The 23,916-nt window shown below is 43.9% G+C and overlaps 1 protein-coding gene across 1 annotated transcript in view; it reads left to right on the top strand.

The window, feature by feature from the left end:
• MYO1E (myosin IE) overlaps positions 1 to 23,916 on the top strand; it is a 243,828-nt gene that overhangs the window by 80,654 nt on the left and 139,258 nt on the right. The window contains exon 2 of the mRNA XM_010374243.2: positions 20,425 to 20,568. Within this exon, the coding sequence (XP_010372545.1) occupies positions 20,425 to 20,568 (144 nt within the window). The remainder of the gene's footprint in view (positions 1 to 20,424; positions 20,569 to 23,916) is intronic.

Below are 23,916 nucleotides of genomic sequence, written 5' to 3'. Positions count from 1 at the left end.
GTTTCCTTAGAATGGAAGTTGGAAGGAAACTTTTTCTTTTTTTTTCCTTTAGAGCATTTATGGTATTTGATTTATTCATACTGCTTGCCCTGTGATCAAACAACTTTTCTTTGTTGTATATTTAGATCTCTAGGGTTGTTTTGTTTCCTTCCCTTCCTTAATGTTTCCCTCATGTTTAATTTAAATCATTTGCTTTTTATCTTCCTGAGCATCTCAAGCTTTTCTCTTTTTGTTAATCTTTGTTCTCTCTCTCTCTCTCTCTTTTTTTTTTTTTTTTTTTTTTTTTAGTGTTTTTAGTAGAGATGGGATTTCACCATGTTGGCCAGGCTAGTCTCTCAGGTGATCCACATGCCCTGACCTCCCAAAGTGCTGGGATTACAGGTGTGAGCTACTGCGCCCGGCCACCTTTTTTCTCTTTTTGCTGCACTGAATTTAAAAAATAAATAAAAAATACTTGAAAGGTGTTGTTGTTTTTTTTTTCCCGCAAAACTAGCAGCTACTTCTGTATCTTAAACACAGCAACCTCCAACAAACACCAACAAACCATCGGTGAAACCTTTTCCTTTTAACTCCAGTGAACTCGAATTGACAGGTAGTCACACCCAGGTATCTTTGGGTATTGGTTATTTGATTAGGAGGTAATACTGTGTTTTTGGTCCAACTCCAGGGAAAGGAAGGGGTCACAGACCAGCAAAGACTATCAGGAGTGCTGGTGCTGCTTTTCTTCATATTTTGGGTCTCTGGGCTCAGGTAGAAGGAGACTTTTGTGCATTTGGGAACAGAGTCTCATACAAATCCTTTCAGCATTTTTGCAACCAGAAACCATGCAAATATTTTTGCAAATATGCTTGTGGTCATGCTGGCAGTTTGTGAGCACGACGCTTTGTTTGAGGTGGTGATGTTGACTTCTATTTTCTATTCACTGTCCTGCCCCAAATCAAGCATACTGTTTTGTACATAACTGTGTGAGCACACTCTTTTGTACCTAATGCGGAGAGCGGGTATCAGTTGGTCTCCATTCCTTGCATAAAATGATTTTTACTATTACTGCTTTGAGATAATTTGTGTGTTTATCCCAGAGCCTTTGACTCTCATTCCTGTCAGTACGGCAAAGGAATCCGGCATTTACTACCAGCTCTGACTTTGCAGGGTTGAGAGTGGCATGCTGTTTGGCTTTGGAAACTATGTTAAAAATTCCTCCAGTGGATCCCTAGCTGGGACTGTTTTGGCAATTGATGTCTGTCTTGCCTACTTTTTCTGAGGATGTCTGTGAGGTTATTTTTAACATGTTCAAGTTGTCTGTGCTGAGGCACCTTTATCACAAAAGAAAGTCACAGTCTATTTCCCCTGCAAAATTTTTGAATGAGAAGCCCTCTCTTACTGAACACCAGGCATGGGGAGTCTCACTTTGAAGCTGGCTACGAGGCATGCTTTCAAGGAGACAAGGCAGAGGCCCAAAGATGTCGCAGGGTGGCTCCAAAGCTCTGATCTCAGCTTTGCTGAGGCATCTCCTTTGCCCATGATCTTTCTAAGAGTCTATCATTCAAGGTACCCAAAATGTCCCTCTGTTTAGAAAGGGTAGCTCTGTTCCATTGCCAAAGTAACACTTCATCCAGTTTACCACTGTGGGACCTAAAGGCAGCTTCAAGGGTTGCATATGAAACCTGGCTCTCAGAGGACATCTCCGGTGAGATATTTTCACCGAGCGGGGAATCCATTTCTTCTGTCTTCTACTGTAGCCTTAATAGAAGCTCTCAGGTTTCTAAAGCCACCAAATCAGTACCGATCTGGATTCCAGGACACCACACACTCTGTCACCAATTTTTTCATCTGTTAAATGGGGATCACAGTACCTCCCTGTTTCTAGAATTCTTTTGAAACCAAATGAAACAATGTGTGCAAAACACCTAACATAGCGTTGGGCACATAGTAGGTGCTCAAGAAAAGCCATGCCCATTCCCTGCTCCACACACATTGTGGGGCACACTTCTTGATGTGGGTTGCCCTTTGATGCCATATTATATTTCACAGATACAATGAGAAGTAACTATTCTTGGGGAAGGAAATCCAAAAATGTCCTTGGATTTTCTAGGGAGTTGTGAGTTTTAAACTGGTATGACCCAGCCGTGCCCATAATCACATCAGACATGGTCAGCTTGTGTTTTGCTTTCAATTTTAGTGATTCTGGCAGGAGAGAGTTACTACTGGAAGGAACACCTTGAAATGCCACAGCCAGAGATCTCTAACTAGATGACAGCTTTCTAATTTCTGCTGGCATTGCCCCTCATCTTCTGGAGATTGCCTTTCTCCTCTCTGTCTGTCTTGTTTCTAGATCTCAAGCCAATGCCTTAACTCTTACTTTCTGCCCATAAACAGAGGCCTGTGTCTTGGGTGGATGACAAGGGGTTCTGGGAAAGAGATCTCCAAAGTGGGGTCTATACACTTTTGTGTGCAAGGTAACTCACTGGAAAGAACATACTAAAACCTAATTTGTGTTTATCTTTATATTAAAAACTAAGATGAAATTAAGTTGCTCCCATATTTAATATTTGGATGAACCCCAGTCTCCTCATGCAGTTTGCTTGCCAGAGGGTCAAGGCTCACAAATGGTATTACTTATTACTTGAGAAATTCAAATTACGTAAATGCCTAGACTCAGCTGATTATTTTATGGTAAGCATCCAAAATAGTACCTTATTTTTTCTTCCCAGAAACAAAAAACTTTTGGTACAGGTTTGCTCGGAGGGACTGGAAGCAGAGAGCTGCACAGTGCTGGACTGGGTGTCAGAAGCCCCGAGTTCTAGTCCTGGTTCCAGTGTAGGACGGCCCCATGGACACATCCTTTCACCTCTCTGGCCCTCAGGTCCCTCATCTGTAAAGTAAGAGTTTTGGACTGCTTAATCGATAGGCCAGGCCCCTTCCAGCTACAATATTTTAGGGTTCTGAATGTAAATATAGAAGTATTCTACCCCTTCCTTTTCCCTCCCCCTTTGTTGTTTGTTTAAACACCTTACTTTTTTGCCTACAAGGCATCAGTCTGTTGCTTACATGGTCTTTGTCACTGGCTTCCATTTTGGTTAGCCTGCTGAACTCCCTGTGTGTCTTCTCTGCAGCTACCGTCTGTCTTCTCCTTTTCTGTGGCGGATCCCTATTCTCAGAGAATCCTGTATTCAAATGACTCACATTTATAGGGTCCAATTATACATCACTTGAGCATCATGAAACTTTAAAAGTTCTATATTTTTAGTTGAACCCTGTCTCTCCTATTATCTTCTTATTAGCAAGATGAGATGACAGTACCCAGTCTCTTTCATGAAATATATATCCAATCAGAGCTGTATTAGTGGCTAGCAGTGTCCCAGTTCACTTATTAATAACTAATGCAAAACTTTACTTAGCTGCTACTATGAGCTAGAGTAATATGAAATCTCTATGCATTATCTCATTTAATGCCCTCAAAAGCACTGAATGGAGCTGGGTGTGGCAGCTCACACCTGTAATCCCAACACTTTGGGAGGCCAAGGCAGGAAGAGCGCTTGAACCCAGGAGTTCGAGACCATCCTGGGCATCATAGTGAGACCCCCATCCCTACAAAAAATAAAAAAATTAGCCAGACATGGTAGCACACACCTGTAGTCCCAGCTATGCAGTAGGCCAAGGCAGAAGGATCACTTGAGCCCAGGATGTCCAGGCTGCGGTGAGCTGTGATTGTACCACTGCCTCAAAAAAGAAAAGAAAGATTAACAACAAAAAAAGTAATATAATTATTTGCCTAATGTTTGGTGAGTTGGTGAGTGACAGTGGTAGTAGTAGTTGGGTTTAAGTCAAGGAATAACTGTTTGCAAACTGAGAACTGTAAGGAGTGCCTCCGCCCATCATGCAGTCCAAAACCCATCAGGAACATGGCAGGCTCGCTGAGCACCTTCGCTCCGCATCATCGATTGCCATGTATTTGTATAACTGTCATCTACTTTACAGGTTTTTATTTGACAATAATTTATAATCAATCATTCATTCATTTTCTGATCCACTCCTTCTAGTTGAGGGTTGTAGGTGGCCAGAGTCTGTCCCGGCAGCTCAGGAAGCATGGCAGGAACTGGGCCTGGACAGGACGCCATCCTATCTTAGGGTGCTCACACAGTCCCCCACACTCAGACTGAGACCATGTCAACACCCCAATGTACTCAACGTGCATGTCTTTGGGATGTGGGAGGAAACCCTCACAGACATGGGGAAAACATGCAGACTCCTCACTGGCTGGACCAGGAATCCATTTTTCTTCCTCATTATCATTATCACAAAATGGCATCATTCGAGGACCTGCTGTATTGGCTTGCTGTTGAACTTTTAATAAAGATCTAAGCTGATCAAAGGAAGGCAGAGTCTACCTGTTTGTGGCCACCTAGAAGCATACAACAGTGAGGGTCCTGGTAAGATCAGTGAAGCCGTGCTGATCTTCCAAGTTGGTTTTTATTGCAAATTAATTCCAGAGCTTGCTGATTGAACTTGGGGCTGGGGAGGTGACAGCCACTGCAGGTAGCCCTCAGAACGTCTGTAGGGAAGGACACGTCAATAGAAGATAAGGCTGCCGTCCCTGCGTGCTGCAGCGCTCGCCTTCTGCACACTGGGCTTGCGGTTTGGGTGTGGGTTCTGAGAGACAAGCCCATAGTAGGCCCATTAGAGAACAGTGCCTCCCTTCGTGTCTGTTCTAGGGCGTTTAGTTGAATTATCAAGCTTGTTCTTAATTTTCCCCACCCCTTCTAAATTCCTCAAGCCCAATCCTGTTTTTATCCCACTCCTAAAGTCCAAGGTGTGGATCAGAAGAAACGGCAAGATAGCCCTGCATCCTCTCTCAGGTGATGGAAGGCAGTGAGAGGATGAACTTGTTTATGATCGCACATTGAGCAGCCCTGAGCCTGCAGGACCCTTGGTGACACTCATCTGCCATGTGGATTAGTGGCTGCTCTTGTGGCTTCTCCCTGAGATGTGCCCACAGGACTCTGATCTCTGCCACCCATGAGCCAGCTGTGGTCTGAGATCTCTGTTTGTAAACATGTCTCACTGATACTAAAGGCCCCTAGACCAATGCCCTTATGGCTACATTTTGCCCCAAGAGGGACATGGTGCCAGTGTGCCATAGATCAGAGCAGATCAGGCAAGCCAAGAGTCCAGAAGTGACCATGCCAGAAACAGGCATTCCTCACTTCTGTCTTTGGTTCAGCGTTGGCTAGTGGTTGTTGCGTTCAGGGAATGCTCCTTGCCCCTGAGCTTGACTATTTTTCCTGGACTCAGTATCCCTATAGCACACCCACAACAGAGACAGTGCCCACATCAAGACACCCCTGATCGCATCCAGACCCTTCCCCACTTAGCACATCCAGACACAGTACCCCTAAGTAAGAGATGATACACCAACACCTTACCTGTGTCACCGCTACTTAAAATCCAACTCTTTCTACTCTTGTGGGGTTTCTGCGTTGGCTTTTAAAAGACAGAGATAAGAAAATAATTTCGTCAACCTTATAAAACTTTAAAAAATGGAGTTCTTATTCAGATATGCCCCAAACATTTTTCAGAAAAATAAGGCAATCTGAGGAAACCGTAACATGTGAGTAGTTGGTTAACTATGTCAGCATACCTCCAGCATTTTGCATGACTTATAAATAATGCATATTTTGCAAGCAGTACAGGAGAAACTCTTCCAAGGATAGGATAGTCCTGACTTTTTGTCAGGTTGATACCAACTCTGCCACAGCCTGCTGATAACTCTTTGCGTATTTTTCTTTTTCTCAGAATAGCAGTTAAATTAGGGTTTCTTTCTTTCATGGTACAGAGTGATAGTTCATATTATGTCACAAGAAATTGTTCAGTTACCTCCCTGTCTTTATTTATATGCACAGCTGCTGGTATTTCTATCTAGTCTCCCTGCCTCATTACCTTGGCTTCCTAATTCAGTTATAGAAATGTATTGAGAAGCTGCTACTTCAGAGACTATCATTTTCAAACCACAAATTAGGACACAGAGTCTGGTAGGATTTTTGACTTACGAATTTATGAGGCTGGTGTCACTAATGGCAAAAACCGCAATTACTTTTGCACCGATCTGTATGATTAATAAAAATCTTATCAATGGACATGCAAGCACTAATTTGGTATGCATTTAATAGACTGACTTAATTTTTTCTTTTATTTTCTTTGTCTTAAAAAAGTTTTTTTCACTTTTATTTTTAAAATTGATTTCAGCTAATTTATTTATTTATTTATTTTTTTAAAGACAGTGTCTGGTCAGGCGTGGTGGCTCATGCCTGTAATCCCAGCACTTGGGGAGGCCAAGGTGGGTGGATCACTTGAGGTCAGGACTTCTCTACTAAAAATACAAAAAAAAAAAAAAAAAATTTATAATCAGAGTAGAAGTGAAATGAGCATTTGTCATATTAAGGAATCTCAACCATTTGATTCATATTATTCTATAGCTTGAAATGTCCTTACCTCACTAATGATGTGGTGAAGATTAGCCTGTTACTCTGTTTAAAAAGTTAATTATCGGCCGGGCGCGGTGGCTCAAGCCTGTAATCCCAGCACTTTGGGAGGCCGAGGCGGGTGGATCACGAGGTCAGGAGATCGAGACCCTCCTGGCTAACACGGTGAAACCCCGTCTCTACTAAAAATACAAAAAACTAGCCGGGCGCGGTGGCGGGCGCCTGTAGTCCCAGCTACTCGGAGGCTGAGGCGGGAGAATGGCGGAAACCCGGGAGGCGGAGCTTGCAGTGAGCCGAGATCGCGCCACTGCACTCCAGCCTGGGTGACACAGCGAGACTCCGTCTCAAAAAAAAAAAAAAAAAAAAAAAAAAGTTAATTATCCAGGCTGGGCACGGTGGCTCACACCTATAATCCCAGCACTTTGGGAGGCTGAGGCAGGAGGATTGCTCAAGCCCAAGAGTTTGAGACCAGCCTGGGCAACATAGTAGGACCCTGTCTCTTAAAAAAAAAAAAAAAAAAAGAAAAAATTTTTTTTTTGGTGGAGAAACACAGCCAGGTATGGTATGGTGGTACACACCGGTAGCCCTAGCTACTGGGGAAGCTGAGGAGGGAGGATTAATTGAGCCCTGGGGGTTGAGGCGGCAGTGAGCTATGTTTGTGCCACAGCACTCCAGCCTGGGTGACAAAGTGAGACCCTGTCTCAAAAAAAAAAAAAAAGTAATCATCCAGCCTCAAATGTCTGTTACTCTTAACTGGACTACTTATGAGTTTAAGAGAGGGAGAATTGTTTTTAGGGGCAATATCTCTTCCCTTTGGCCTCCTGAGTTGGGGGCAAATAGCAACGCTTTGGAAACTTACTTCTTCCTTGGAGCAGACTCTGGGCCCAGGACTCCCATTTACCCCACAATAGCTGCTGCCACAGTGCTGCCGTGTACCTATAGCAAACATGTTCTGAGGTGAACCAATGTAGCCTGGAATTTATTCACCCAGCTAGTACAGATTGGGCACTCCCATGCTCCAGGCACCACCCTGCTGGGGGGACATGGCAGGGGGCAGAGGTCATCCCAAGGCTGACCCCAGGGCACAGAACTTTCTCTGTCTTATGCAAGGATGTGCAGAGCCAGGCTGCTCTGTGGGCTTCTAGCTGCAGGGCTTTGTACCAGGTATTCTGTTTACCACGTGGTACTTCTTTTTCTTCTGTTAAAAAAAAGGATAATACAAGTACTTGGTGTGTCACTGGGCAGAAGAAAGAAGTTGATACATGACACATAGTAAACATGCAATAAAGCAGTTACTATGAACTTTAGAATTATTGCTGTTTCCAACTGCTGTTACTTTATTATGAGAGGCAGTAGGTACAGTGTTTAAGGGCAGAGATTTGGAGCAGACCGTCTGGGTTTGAAGCCCAGCTGTGGGAGCTGAGCAAGTTACTTCACTTCCCTGTGCTTCATTCAGTGAAGTTGTAAGGATTAGATAATTTATATGTAAAATGTTTAGAGCACTGTTTGATATGTAATAAGAATTAGCTGTTATGTGAGAAGAATAATAATGTATTTCATTCATTCAACGAATACTTGGGGGTTGCCCATGCCATGCATCATGGCACTCTACTAGGTCTTGGAGCAGAATAGTGAATAAGACTTGGTCCAGGGGTCAGTTTAATCAGGGAGTCAGGCACTCAGGTAATGCTGTTAGAGGAGACTTCTAAACAAGATGATGCCTGACCTGTGCTGGGTGAGAGTTTAGTAGGCATAGAGTTGGGGGTGAGGTAGGGAGGAGTTCATAGAAGAATACCTAAGCTGGGGGACAATGGGAATGTAGGTACTGAAGATCCCACCTCACACACACACTCTGGAAACACAGAAACAAAGCCCAGTATGATATGCACAGAAAATGGTGTGTTGGGAACCTCAAAGCTGGGAGAAAGCAGGGGTTAGAAATGGACAAGGACAGGTCAGGGAAGCCTCGCTAAGATTTGCACTTCAAACGCATGCACAATTACCTTGAGGGGTTCCAGACCAGGCTTGTGAAGGCAGCCACTGTCCTCTGACTGCCCGTCTCCCTGGGATGAGGGCAACCAGAGCCCTTTTCGTGCGCTGGAGGATGGATATCCTGAGCATCTCAGAGAGCCTGGGCTGCCTCCGTCCACCTCCCCCTCCCCCTCCCTTCCCCCTCCCTTTCCCCTCCCCCTCCCTTCCCCCTCCCTTTCCCCTCCTCTTCCCCCCCTTTCCCCTCCTCCCCCTCCCCTCCTCCCTCCTTTCACTTCCCCTCCCCTCCCCTCCCCTCCCCTCCCCTCTTGATGTAGTCATGGTCTGTCACCCAGGCTATAGCGCAGTGATGCAATCATGGCTCACTACAGCCTTGACCTCCTGGGCTTAAGCGATCCTCCCGCCTCTGGCTCTCAAGAGTAGCCTGGACCACAGGCATGTGCCACCACGCCCAGCTAATGTTTTGATTTTGTGCAGAGACGGAGTCTCGCTATGTTGGCCAGGCTGGTCTCTAACACTCCGGCTTAAGCAGTTCTCCCTCCTTGGCCTCCCAAAGTGCTGGGATTACAGGCATGAGCCCCCCTTGGTGAGGATCAGAGATAGGAGCCGCCATTCTAGGGTTCCTGGAATTTGTGAGGGAAAGAGGACAGAACCATTCTGGTAGTGCTTGCAGGAAGCACTTCCCGAGACAGAAAGAATACAAAGCAGGTGCCCAGGAGAATTTCCTGCTCAGCCTGAAGACAAGCCCAGACTGTGGGGACTACTGACATGTCCCACCAGTGGCTGGAAGAGTTTTCTGAGGTGGGAGGTCTAGGTAGAGCAGGGGCGTTAGGAGCCCTGATGGAAAGTGCAGGGAATTCAGAACATGAACACAGGCCGGGTGCGGTGGCTCATGCCTGTAATCCCAGCACTTTGGGATGCTGAGGCGGACGGATCACGAGGTCAGGAGTTCGAGACCAGTCTGGCCAACATAGTGAAATCCCGTCTTTACTAAAAGTACACAAAAAATTAGCTGGACGTGGTGGTGTGCGCCTGTAATCCCAGCTACTCGGGAGACCGAGGCAGGAGAATGGTGTGAACCCGGGAGGTGGAGGTTGCAGTGAGCTGAGATCGCACCACTGTACTCTAGCCTGGGCAACAGAATGAGGCTCCGTCTCAAAAAAAAAAAAAAGAAAAGAAAAAAAAAGAATACAAACCAGGGTAGGTTCTACTTGTGAGAACAAAACCTAGGCTCTCATCTGCAAACTAAAAGGGAAATTTGGTCTTACCATGTGAGATTTTCCACAGCAGAGTAAAATACATTTGGGAAATAGAACAGAAGTTATTTAAATTCCCTATGGCTAGACTTGAAATTGACAAGAAAAGGCCCAATAGAGAATGCCAGTGTGTCCCCAGGTGTGGAACATGGACCTTAACATTGGTATTACAACCCCACATTGGTATATTTTACAATATTTGTCTTTTTCTTTTCCTTTTTTAAACAGGGTCTTGCTTTGTCACCAGGCTGAAGTGCAGTGGTGCAATCATAGCTTACTGCAGCCTTGAACTCCTGGGCTCAAGCAATCCTCCCACCTTTGCTTCCCAAAGCCTTGGGATTACAGGCATGAGCCACTGCACCTGGCTTACAACATTTGTCTTTGTAGCTATTTTTACACATTGAAGAAACAAAATTAGCACACCAAACTAGCACCAGATTTAATCAAAATTATTAAGGACAGTTTATAGAAAAACTTGAAGCATAGTACTGGTGGAACGTGGATATAGGAAACTTGCTAAAATAGTTGAAAATGACAGGTTTGGGAAAGATTGCAATATGGTATGGTATATGTCAGAAAAGTCATGGAGGCCGGGCGCAGTGGCTCACACCTGTAATCCTAACCCTCTGGGAGGCTGAGGCAGGCAGATCACCTGAGGTCAGGAGTTTGAGACCAGCCTGGCCAACATAGTCTCTACTAAAAATAGACGGGCCAACCCCGTCTCTACTAAAAATACAAAAATAAACTGGGTGTGGTAGCGCATGCCTGTAGTCCCAGCTACTCAGGAGACTTGAGGCAGGAGAATCACTTGAACCAGGGAGGTGGAGGTTGCAGTGAGCCAAGATCACGCCATTGCACTCCACCCTGGGTGACAGAGCGAGACTCTTTCTCGAAAAAAAAAATAAAAAAGAGAGAAAAGTCATGGGGAAAGTCAGACATGGTAATCCTAGGGCAGACATATCGCATGGAGAGTGGGACACCTTCCTGCTTCAAATGGTGTTAGTATTGAAAGAACCTGTAGGTTGAAAGAGGTACAAACTTGAACACGTCTTTACAAAGCGAAGAGGAAGTTACATAAAGACCTTGCTTTGCAACCTGTGGTCTGGCGATGGGTGGCTTCTTTTGGGCAGCGTGTCATCCAGGACCCTTGTCCTCATCCTGTAGTGGGTTGGAGGTGGGGATGGGGGCGGCCTGGCAGCTACAAAAATTTCCACAACAAAGCCTCTAAAAGTGAGTGATCATCAACCTCACCAGTAAAGCCACTACACCACAGTTCCTGACATGAGATTAGTATTTGGTACAATGCTTCCAGAATAATCAAAATTTTATAATTTTTTTCATTTGTGATGATATTAAACAATGATACTTGAAGAGTAGCTGGCCCTTAGTAAATGTCATGCACCGTAATTCATCACACCTAAGATGCTACTGGTTATAAAAGGAGCATCATTATTTTATTTACTGCATTGAAAAATTAGAAAAACACTACCAGTTAAGCTATGACACATCATTGACTATAAGACATCCTTTTTTTTTTTTTTTTTTTTTAAATGGAGTTTCACTCTTGTTGCCCAGGCTGAAGTGCAGTGGCATGATCTCAGCTCACTGCAACCTGTGCCTTCCAGGGTCAAGCAATTCTCCTGACTCAGCCTCCAGAGTAGCTGGGATTACAGGCGTGTACCACCGTGCCTGGCTAATTTTGTATTTTTAGCAGGAACGGGGTTTCAGCATGTTGGCCAGGCTGGTCTTGAACTCCTGATCTCAAGTGATCTGCCCTCCTTGTCCTCCCAAAGTGCTGGGATTACAGGCACGAGCTGCTGCGCCCAGTTGATTATAAGACATACTAATTTCACAATGTAAAAATGTGAAAAAAATGCATCTTAGAGTTAACGGAATACATTGACTGTTCATTTACAACATCTTATCTTTGAACTGCTCATTGATATAGAAAAATGATCTTGTTTGAGAATTAACATTTCAGGCAGAGAAAGTAAAAGAAAGTCATTGTGTCTCTTCCTTCTGGGGGCCTATTGTTAAAAAAAAGAGTTTGCTATATCTGCAAGCTGGAATAAACAAAAAGAACTGGAGACTGAGTTGACATGAAATAATAAAAAATATGGAAAACAGTGTCAGACATTTATATATTTCATTCTGCTTAGCGACATTCCTTCACATCCATTATCTTATTTGATCTAATTTTTTTCACAATGAAAACAGCTCTATGTGTGTATATTATACACACTCAGTAGAAAAATAAAACCATACAGAAAGTACACTTAGAGACAAACAACCACAACATTTTAACAACTGTATTTTTGTACAGCGATAGTGCATATAAATACTATTATATGTTCAATCAAAACAAAATTGAGGCTCGTTACCATCCCTTGTTATTTTTTTTTTTTTTTTTTGAGACGGAGTCTCGCTCTGTCGCCCAGGCTGGAGTGCAGTGGCCGGATCTCAGCTCACTGCAAGCTCCGCCTCCCGGGTTCACGCCATTCTCCTGCCTCAGCCTCCCGAGTAGCTGGGACTACAGGCGCCCGCCAGGTCGCCCGGCTAGTTTTTTATATTTTTAGTAGAGACGGGGTTTCACCATGTTAGCCAGGATGGTCTCGATCTCCTGACCTCGTGATACGCCCGTCTCGGCCTCCCAAAGTGCTGGGATTACAGGCTTGAGCCACCGCGCCCGGCCCCTTGTTATTTTTAACAAACCTTTTTTCTCCTCTTCCTTCTAACCCACTCAACCAGTGTTGCTAGCTTGGTGTTCACCTTCCATGCATTGGATCATGCCATCATGTAAAACCAACTCTACCCCTAAAAGGATTGGGGGTGGCTTGATGGTTCGTCTTATTTGATCTTCCCAATGGCCCGGGGGCAGTGTAGTGTTATGAACCCCTTTTTGCTGAGGAGGGGACAGGCTCCGAGAAGTGGAGTGATTTGTATGACACTCTATGGCTAAGTGGCACAGGGTCTTGGCTGGGAGGGCTAGTCTTTGAGAGTTGTCCTTGGCTTTTTTGAGATCAAGTTGGTCACAAATACAACCTTGCAGCCTGAGATAGTCCCAGTTGATGCCTCTTCCTCCAGCTTTATTATTAACAACTCTCTCTTCTGCATCAAAAGTGTCCCAGGTTGAATGGTATGTTATATGTTTGCTCTAGTGGTGGCACACTTCTCCAGTGGGGGCCAACACTTCTAGGAAGGTTGATTCCAGACACCACCAAGAGATCACCGGACCCATGGTAGATCTGGAGCCAGTGTCTACACTTGGACTTAACGATGATATTGGAAGTGAGCTGTGATATAGCAGAAAGAGCAGAGAAAAGGAAGTCAGAAATCTCTGTGTCAAGTCTCAGGGATTAAGGGAGACCACGTATGTGAAAATGCTACACAAATAATGAATTTGTGGTATGGTCACATATGTTTAAGTGGATGAAACTTTATGAATAAGCACATACTCCATATTCATTGAGTTAGTCCCTGCCCCAAGCCTCACATGCCAACCTCCCAGTGTACTTTTCCACCCACTCCAAGCAAAGGCATCATGGTGCATTATGACCCCAGGCTTCAGTTTCTCCATTTGTAAAATAGTGCAGAAATTATAATACTTGTGTCTTGCAAGTGTTGTGAGAATTAAATGACATAATTATGTAAAAAGCATTGGCACATATTTCTGGTTTCAGTACATGTTAGTTCCAATTACCTAGGGGTGTAAGGGAATACGAGTGGTTTGTTGGCTACTGACTACCCTGTCCCCTGCGCACTGTTCCAGAAACACTTTTTCTTTGTATTGTACTCTGTGCACGGAAGTCCAGCACACACTTGCTTCAGAGACACATCTTCCCATCACCAAAATATTAGGGGGTTTAAATTTCATAAAGTTGAAATAAAGTGCAAGCCCATTGCTGGTTAGTAGAGCAGTTTGCAAGCCCAGTGCTTTGTATGTAGCAGACAAATATTTTTGGCTGAGTTTTCATAATTTGCAGTGGAAATAAATGTTTTTGTCCAGTAAAATGGCAGAAATGTAAAAGGTGGAATTCCAGAATGTCTTAAAATTAAAAGATCAAAGTGTTAGCAGGTAGTTCCTTTCCTGTTATTACTCACGGAGACAGAAAAATCCCATTAAAAAACAAGCTCAGTTGGACTGCAGGCCAGAGTGTTACCCCATTGTCCATTGTTGACCATAAGAATATGGTTTATCTGCTTCTCAGGGTGATCCACTTATAACACTGGGAGCATTCTAGTCCCAGGTTTTCCGAAGTCAGATCTGCTATCCTATTGTGCTCATGGGCCACCTAAATGGCCCAGACATGATACTATCTTATTGTCCAGACAGCATCTTCCAATCACCTTTCAAACCTGGACTTAGCACAGAATCCAGTCTTAGGACAGTCCTAGCTTTTGACTTTGAGAGCCTGGTCAGTGTCCAACAGCACCCCAGAAAATGCTCAATTATATTGATGTTTCTATTTCTTTTAAGATTTTACTAACACATGCATATGGTTAAAAATTGTAAACTGTACGAAAAGGTCTAAAATGGAAAATAAAAGTTACACTTCTCTTAAAACTCCAGGTTTTCTCCCCAAAAGTACCAACAAAACAATTATAGCACACATGCCTTTTTAAAAAAATTACACAAATTTAGGCCGGGCGCGGTGGCTCAAGCCTGTAACCCCAGCACTTTGGGAGGCCGAGACGGGCGGATCACGAGGTCAGGAGATCGAGACCATCCTGGCTAACACGGTGAAACCCCGTCTCTACTAAAAAATACAAAAAACTAGCCGGGCGAGGTGGCGGGCGCCTGTCGTCCCAGCTACTCGGGAGGCTGAGGCAGGAGAATGGCGTAAACCCGGGAGGCGGAGCTTGCAGTGAGCTGAGATCCGGCCACTGCACTCCAGCCTGGGCGACAGAGCGAGACTCCGTCTCAAAAAAAAAAAAAAAAAAAAAAAAATTACACAAATACAATAATTCCATATCTGTTCCACATATTGATTACTCTTTCAATGAAACAATGTCTTGAAGCTCTTTCTATGTGAGTACATGCAGGTTCCTTTAATGACTGCAAAGTACTCCTTTGCAGAGTGTGCTGTATTCTGATCAGTCCCTTAATGATGCTTCTGTTTCCCTATTACAAACTTTGCTACAGTGAACAACCTTGCATATGTATCTTTTTCAGTTATATCTCGAGGTAATTCCTAAAATATACAGTTGCTGGCTCAAAAAGGATGAGGCTTTGATTTTTTTTTTTTTTTTTTTTTTTTGAGACGGACTCTCGCTCTTTTGCCAGGCTGGAGTGCAGTGGCCCGATCTCAGCTGACTGCAACCTCCGCCTGCTGGGTTCAAGCGATTCTCCTGCCTCAGCCTGCTGAGTAGCCGGGACTACAGGCGCATGCCACCATACCCAGCTAAATTTTGTATTTTTAGTAGAAACGGGGTTTCGCTATGCTGACCAGGATGGTCTCGATCTCTTGAGCTTGTGATCTGCCCACCTCAGCCTCCCAAAGTGCTGGGATTACAGGCATATGCCACAGCACCTGGCCGAGACTTTGATTGGTATTTAGTCAATTATGTTTATATATTGGTCTGTGTCTCTAAAATTTCAATACTGATTTCCAAATTGCTACCTAAAAATACTGTGCGGTATACTCTTTGTAGAAGTTTCTAAGAGTACTGATGGTCACCTCCTCCCCCCTGCCCTGTACGGGGGCCTTGTTGTACTTACACAACACACTCAATTGTCTCTCTTTTCTGGGCATTTGAAGGCATTTGAAGATGGTGGTTACCCAGTGTATGGGTAACTCGTCCTTTCTCCCAGATAAATCAAAGAACAGTGCTCCCTGGGACACTAGTGAAGTGTTTGCAAAACCGCTGCTCTGTCGGCCAGGCCTACCCTGGGGCTGTCTCCTGGGCAATGAAGGTGGACTTTCAGGAGAGAATAATCCTCCCTGTGTATGCTGACTCACCTTTGCTCTTCCTGGTCCCCACCCTGGTAAACACACACCAGTTAGTGAGGTTCCACCTTTAAAAAAATCAGTCAGGGAATCACCCAGCTGAGGTTCCCAGCCTCAAGGCTGAGTTCTTCCGGTGTTTGAGGGACTCTGGTGTTTGGGTGCCACCTCTTAAATGTTAGCAACAAACCAGGCTATTGTGTGGATAGGGGCGTACCCTTCTTTCCAGAACTTGCACATGAATCAACTGCTTTTTAATAAACTACATCATCCTTAGAAACTGAATGTGGAGCTAAGAGTGTCTGTTCTCAATCTCTGTCTAATGGAAATTTCTCCCTCATCATTTGTAGGAAGTCTCAGGGGTAAGAGTAACTTTTCATTATTGTTACTACATTCATGTTGTAGCTGGCATGCCCGCCACTGCCCTCCTCCCTTTGTACAGTGTACTGCGCTCACCAGGGGCTGCTGGAAAATGCAATACCTTGTTGAGTATCCACCTGTTTAAAATGGTACCATTTTTAATGTGGGAAGCAAAAGGGAATTAGTCAAAAATGAAGCTCGCCTGAGAGTCCGTGAGGTAGTAGCCTTTGCCCTCTGAAGAGAACAGCTGTCCTCACACTGATGAGGAACCATCTCTGCTGCCCTCTCCCAGCACACATGGCAGCCAAACCTGCCCCTGCCTCTCAGCAGGGGTAGAAGAAGAAAGGAGGGGCAAAACAGGTGTGAAGGGTTAGTTGTTCCAGAGCCCTAATGCATATTCTCACAATTCTAGGGCAGTAGTTTGTGTCTTAGAACAACTTTCAGCCTCTGCTCCCTAGATCACAGGATTGTGCATGGTAACGATGCCCCACCACCCTGCCCACTTACTCCCGGGATTCAGTGCCTGTGTGCAGAGGCCCTGTGCCTCTGGACAAGTCACACTAGTACTAAACTCTGTTGTCCCCAACCCAGCAACAGAAAAGGGTTTTTGTTTCACTGTGGGGAACTTTTCAGCTTCCCAGGCTGTGCTGAGAGCCTGCACATCCATGTTTGGTTTGCAGCTTTCCTGACAACCTTATCACCCTCTGTTAGAGCTTCCCAGCTCAGCCCTAGCCCAGCTTTCGTTGATCCACCTTGTTCTTGATGCTCTGGGCAGGTCAGGTTCTCCCAAAGGCTCTGAGTTGCTCCCACCTCCAGGTTCTTTCCTCCCTCCCTTTGCCTCATCTGGGTGGGTTTTTGGACATAGTGAGGAGTGGTCACTAAAGACAGAAGTTATCATTAGGAAACCTTGGGCTGTTTACAGTTTTTCAGCAGTAAAATAGAGATAGTAATACATAGTATGGGGGGAGGGTTGTGAAGGTTGAATGAGTTCACATATGTGACTATAATTGCCTGGCAGAGGGAGGGAGAGATGGGGAAGGGAGACAGTAGTTAGGGAGGGAGGGCAGAAGAAAGACAGAGCGAGGGGGAGAGAGAGAGAGAGAAACTGATATGTGACCTATTGGATATAAAAAAGTATCAAATCAAAAATAGCTTTGGTGTTTAGTCTTCAATGCTCAGAAAAGATGGTCATGAATAAAAATTGTATGTCTTTTTTTTTTTTTTTTTTTTTTTTTTTTTGAGACAGAGTCTCACTGTATCGCCCAGGCTGGAGTGCAGTGGCGTGATCTCAGCTCACTGTTAGCTCTGCCTGCCGGGGTCACGCCATTCTCCTGGCTCAGCCTCCCGAGTAGCTGGGATTACAGGCACACACCACCATGCCCGGCTAATTTTTCTGTTTTTTTTTTTCACTATGTTGATCAAGCTGGTCTCGAACTCCTGACCTTGTGATCTGCCTGCCTTGGCCTCCCAAAGTGCTGGGATTACAGGCGTGAGCCATCATACCCAGCCTAAAAATTGTATGTCTTTTTAATGATACATTTTGTTTTGGAGATAGTCTGTCGTTCTGTTGACATGTTAAACTTAATGGCTAGATATCCAGTAAGTCATTCATTTAGGAGACTGTAAAGAAACCACGTTTGGATGCATCCGTAGTCATTGAATCTTCGGTTCACATCTTGCCTTGGCTACTTACTAGTTGGGAGATCTCAGTTTCCTCCTATGTGGCATGGGAATATTAACCCCTGTCTCCTAGGATTGCTTGCAGTAGTAAGTAGATCACCCTCCACAAATCGAATAACTCATTGCTTTGCATATTGTAACCACTGTCGCCTCGTTGTAGATAGCAGACTGGAAAATGAGTCCTCTTCGAGCACTAAAGACTGGGGCTAGGAATCTTCAGTGTCGAGTGATATTTGGAACTATGAGAATCAATGAACTCCACTGTGAGTGCTGTTCTACTAGGAAATAACTACCATGAGAAAGAGGAGGAAACAGCCTCTGAGTGGGGGCAGTCAGGAATGTGTCTCTGTGCAGTGAGACACAGAAAGACTGATGGGTTTGATGGGTTATGCTAGGAAGGCAGTTTCTTCGGATCAGCACAAACATATACACCATGACACAGAGCTTCTCTGTTTCTTGTCCTTTATAGAAGTCTAATAACCACTTATTAACAGCCCTTGTGTTTTGTTCAACGGTGCTTACATTTTTAGATGTCTATGAGGGCTAAAAACCAACCAACCAACCTACAGGTTGGTTACTCTGGGACCTTAGTTTTCTGTGCAGAGTTACTGTGGGTGCCCAGAAACCTGGAAACGGTGGGGAGGTGAGGAGAGGAGGAATCACTGGGAATTATCCGGCTGGATGGAGACCATGGGTATTCAATGGAAATCTAGTGAGTCACGCTGTGGCCAGTGCTTTTTTCTCTTTCTGCTTTGCCACAAGAGGAAGAAGGAGTGGTGAGGGCTGAGGTAATTTTGTAGAATTGATGTTGCATGTAGTTCTGAGAATGCCAGATATAGAGAGTTTCCCTCGGCAAGACAGCATGGGTGGCAAGCCTTCCAGAATCCCTTTCCAGAGCAGGAGCCCATGACACTGTATCCTTTTCCAGTGGTAGCCCCTTCTTGGCTGATTTTAAAAGATAGCTTTTCCTAGAGCCTCTTAGAACTTGCTCTTAGCAAGGATCTGTGTTTCCCATAGGAAAAAAAAGTAAACCATTTAATGAATTTTAAAATAAAATTTGAAATGGCTTCTATCTTGTTTCTTTTCATCTTCTCCTCTCAAAAAGCCTCCTTTTCCCTTTTTTCATCCTAGTTTAGATGTCTGAGCAGTTGGCCTTTCTAGATACCCTTACTCAGAATTTTTCTCTCCTTCATTCAAAGTCCCTCAAGTAGTGAGCAGGGAGGGAGCAGGGGCAAGTCTCACCCAGTTCAGTGCCCACTGCACTTACCCATTGGCGACACTCCCAGTAGAATGCAAGCATTTGAAGGTGAGGGAGGATCTTCCAATATTGTCATGTAATATTTGCCATTACTTCATATTTATTAGCTTTTTTGCTGATAAGTGTAGATTATAATGAATGTCCTTCCTCCTCTGGTCTCCTCCGGCAAATTCTAAATATCTTAGACCTACTTCAAATGGCTCCTTTTCCGGGAAGTCATTTCTTCTGCCTCTCCCAGGACAAAGTGGCCTACCCTTCACTCCTGGAACACCCATTTTGTGTGTGTATATGTTGACTGTTATTGATGCATGAATCACTTTGTTCCATCATTATCTAGGTGTCCTTCAAGGAACTTTGAACTGCCCAAGTGCTCAGCTCCCCGAGTGCTCATGAATCAACTTTGTTCCATCATTATCTAGGTGTCTTCATAGGACTTTAAGCTACCCAAGTGTGCCATAAGAACTTGGCATATAGCTGAACACATGGGGAACCCCACTACAGAAATGTCAAATGAAAGGAGGCCCTGGAGTCCACAGAGTGTTCAGGGGCCGCCCTGGTGTGAAGCCGAAAAATCCCAGACGTAGATGAGGGCCACAGCTTCGTCTACTCAAGGGGGCCATGCGGGGATGAGGTCTTCCTCTCCTGGGCGTGTTCCGTGATCTCATTTCGTCTGTCCTGTGCACATCCTCGTTATTAGAGCAGTAATCAGTCATAAAAATGTAGCCATCTTTTGAATATGGAAAGACAGTATTAAATGTATGACAGTGATAGGTTTATGAAGGGAAAGTAATTTAGATGACTTGAGAAATTATGACTGTGTGACATAACCTTTGTGTGATACATATTCTTTCAAGTTCTGGGTTCTATCATATAATTTGCAAAACGAGACTAGAAAGTTTCTGTGTCGTTGCTTATTTTCACTGACAAATTCAACACAACAGTATGGTTGAAGGAGTCATCAGAGACTATCGACCATGCGTTATGCTATATTCCTGACACTGTTTAGCACTTCACGCATATTATTTTGTTTAATCCTTACAGCAACGTTGTGAAGTGGGTCTGTCTCCCATTTTACAAATGAGAAAAGAGGTCACTTTGTGTCACTTCAGGGATACAGTGAGCTTAGGGAGCTTTTCCCCACTTAGTATGTAGATAGCAAAGCTGGAACTTGAATCCTCATCTCATTGATTGCAGAATCTTTCTCTGCACTGCTCATTCTGCTACATTTTATTTGAAGAATATTTGGGACACAGTGAGAGCTTAGGGAGCTTTTCCCCACTTAGTCCGTAGGTAGCAAAGCTGGAACTTGAATCCTCATTGATTGCAGGATCTTTCTCTGCACTACTCATTCTGCTACATTTTATTTGAAAAAATATTTGGGAAATTAACAGCATTTTCTCTTTGTTACTACAGGGGAAAATAAGCTATCCTAGTAATTGTGTGTTTTATGTTCCCAGGGAAGCAAAGGTGCCTACCGATACCACTGGCAAAGCCACAATGTCAAGCACAGTGGTGTGGACGACATGGTGCTACTCTCCAAGATCACAGAGAATTCCATCGTGGAGAATCTGAAGAAGAGATACATGGACGACTACATTTTTGTATCCTTTATTGGCTGCTTTGGACATTTCTAAGTGATATTACAATGTCCACAGTTAAATTGTGGCTTTATGCTAGGTGCAGCAGCTCACGTGGGTAATCCCAGCAATTTGGGAGGCTGAGGTAGGAGGATTGCTTGAGCCCAGGAGTTCCAGACCATCCTGGGCAACACAAGGAAACCCCTTCTCTATTATAAAAAACAAACAAACAAACAAAAAAACTGAACTTGTGGCTTTATTCCTGCTTGAGAAGAGTTGTCTGAAAGTCTGAATGGATGCTGTGTGCTCACCTTGTTTTTCACAGTTTCAGAATGAGGTTTTGTATGTTTATATCACTTGGTTCAGGCTGTGCAAAGGGCAGAGATGATGTCCACTTATTCTCCTGGCATTTCACAAAGTGAAGACGTAGCCAGTATTTACCTATTTTCATCTATAATATTGTCCCTTTGACATGCTGAAGTCATGCACGTGGTGTCTAAAACCTCTGCTCTTCCTAGAGGAAGTCCTGGTTTGCAAAGAGTTCTGTCAATAATACATCCTGATTGCAAAGCAGAGACATTTAAGTCTGGACTTAAAAGGCTTAAAAATTTTGCCAGTTTTTCTGCATTTTAATGTTTACTAAAGGCAACGCGAGAAGTGAAGATTGACTATTGAAAATACCTGACGTTCTTGAGTTGTTCTTTATGTTTCAATTTTAGCTTGCCAGTTGCCATTTTTTATGGGGCTTTAAAAAATGCGGAATGGAAGTTTGATTCAAATGTGGGTTGAATTCATTATCAACAGGGAACTGTGATATTTGCTTAAGTTCCTGTAGGATTCAGGAGTTTCGTCTGATGCAACTATGTAAAGATATAGTGGTAGAACTATTGTGAGAGTTAGTCATGGACATGCAAAACTCTGTGAAATCTATATAATCGTACCAAAAAGTTTAATTTGGATGCCAGTAGTACCTTCTGAAAGTATGGTGTCATGGATGACCTATTAAAAAGTGGAGTCTTTGCTACTGATGTGATACACATCTTAGATTTTTACCCAAAAAGCTTGGGGAAGAATAGTTTTCACATCGGTGGCTTATTATGATTACTTAAACTGCTTGTTTGACTATTAGCTAAAAGCACTGGAACGTATGCAGTAATAACTTTTGCAGGGGCTGCCTGTCCCATCACTGGTAAGTGGGGGGCAGGGTGGGGGTTCAAATTATCAGGTATTTAGCAAACAATACTATCAAATAATTAACAGCATTATTCCAAGGCATTGGGACCATTCTGACCAGTACTCTGCTGTTTCTTATTTACTATAAGGGAATTTTACCAATATCTATGCAGTTAAACCTCTGAACCTCTGTTTTCAAGGATTAACAGATATAGTTGGAGTTATTGGCTGCATTATAATTGCATCATTTAAAAAATTTATTTTATTTTTATAGCACTTTGGGAAGCTGAGACGGGTGGATCACTTGAGATCAGGAGTTTGAGACTAGTCTGGCCAACATGGTGAAACCCTGTCTCTACTAAAAACGCAAAATTAGCGGGCTATGGTGGCGTATGCATGTAATCCCAGTTACTTGAGAGGCTGAGGCAGGAGAATTGCTTAAGTCTGGGAGGCAGAGATTGCAGCGAACCAAAATTGCACCACTGTACTCCAGCCTGGGTGACAGAGCAAGACTCTTGTCTCCAAAAAAAAAAAGTAAACTTATTTTATTTTTAAGTGACAAATACTAATTGCATATAGTTGTGGGATATAATGTGATTTTTTTTTCTTTTCTTTCTTTTTCTTTTTCTTTTTCTTTTTTTTTTGAGACAAGGTCTCTCTCTGTCACCAGGCTGGAGTGCAGTGGCACGATCCCGGCTCACTGCAGCCTCTGCCTCCCGGGCTCAGGTGATCTTCCCACCTCAGCCTCCCAAGTAGCTGGACTACAGGCACACACCACAATGCCTGGCTAATTTTTTGTAGAAATAGGGTTTTACTATGTTGCCCAGGCTGGTCTCAAACTTTTGAACTCAAGCAACCCATCTGCCTCGGCCTTCTAAAGTGCTAGGACTACAGGTATGAGCCACTGCGCCTGGCAATGTGATGTTTTAATATGTGTATACATTTTGAAACAATAAAATCAAACTAATTAACATATCTGTCACTTCACATACTTATTGTGTGTGGTGTAAACATGTAAAATCTACACTCAGCAATTTTGAAATGTACATTATTACTTATATAACTTCTGTATCAGGGTGGCGACCTATGGCTGACAGACAAAATCTTACCACCGTTTTTTGGACAGCAGTTTTGTTGGAACACAGCCATGGTCATTCGTTTAGTTGTTGTCTAGGGTTGTTTTCACACTACAGTGGCAGAGCTACGTAGTTGTAACAGACTGTCTGCAAAGTCTCAAATATTGACTTTCTGGCCCTTTGCAGAAAAAAAATTGCTGACTTCTGCTCCAGATACCTGTGCAGGGCTTCCTTTTTTTGTTTTGTTTTGTTTTGAGATGGAGTCTTGCTCTGTCACCCAGGCTGAAGTGCAGTTGGCGTAATCTTGGCTTACTGCAACCTTCACCTCCCAGGTTCAAGCGATTCTCCTGCCTCAGCCTCCTGAGTAGCTGGGACTACAGGCGTGTGCCACCACGCCCAGCTAATTTTTGTATTTTTAGTAGAGACGGGGTTTCACCTTGTTGGTCTGGCTGGTCTGGATCTCTTGACCTCATCATCCATCTGCCTCGGCCGCCCAAGGTGCTGGGATTACAGGCGTGAGCCACCGCACCCGGCAGCTTCATTTAATTTAATTGTACAAAAGCAGTTACGTTCAGTTGCAAGTTTTTATTTTATTTGGTCAAAATACTGAAATATGCTTACTTTATCTGGACTTCTCACCATCAAAAAAATGTTAATCACTTTTACGTGCAGCACCCACAGCACTTGAAAACTGGCAGATAATTGATTAGAAGGAGCTGGGTGGCAGGATGTGGATCTGGACTGTCTGGCTTGGTCTGCATAGATCTGGTGACCGTAATGTTTTGTGACCTCTGTGCCTTGGTTTCCGTACCTGTAAAATGGGAGTAATAATAAAATCTCCCATGTGAGGCTGTTGTAGGGTGAAACGAAATGAAGAATGCAGCGAGTAAACAGTAAGTATGGGTCATTATTACCACGCACTCGGGCAGGTGTGTAAGTGCTTCCCCTATTTCCGAGTTATTTTCCAAAAATTCAACTGTACAGTTGTTTATTGGTAATTAAAATGCATTTTGCCACAGAAACCGTTATAAATGGAGGATTGACAAGCCCATAGAAATCTTCATTTCCACTGAATGTAGTAGTTGAACAAATTGTATTTTGAAATGTTCTTGGAACGTGGGCT

Source organism: Rhinopithecus roxellana, chromosome 5 (genome assembly GCF_007565055.1).
Source record: "Rhinopithecus roxellana isolate Shanxi Qingling chromosome 5, ASM756505v1, whole genome shotgun sequence".
NCBI classification, from domain to species: Eukaryota; Metazoa; Chordata; class Mammalia; order Primates; family Cercopithecidae; genus Rhinopithecus; species Rhinopithecus roxellana.
This window is presented reverse-complemented; position numbering and strand designations above follow the sequence as displayed.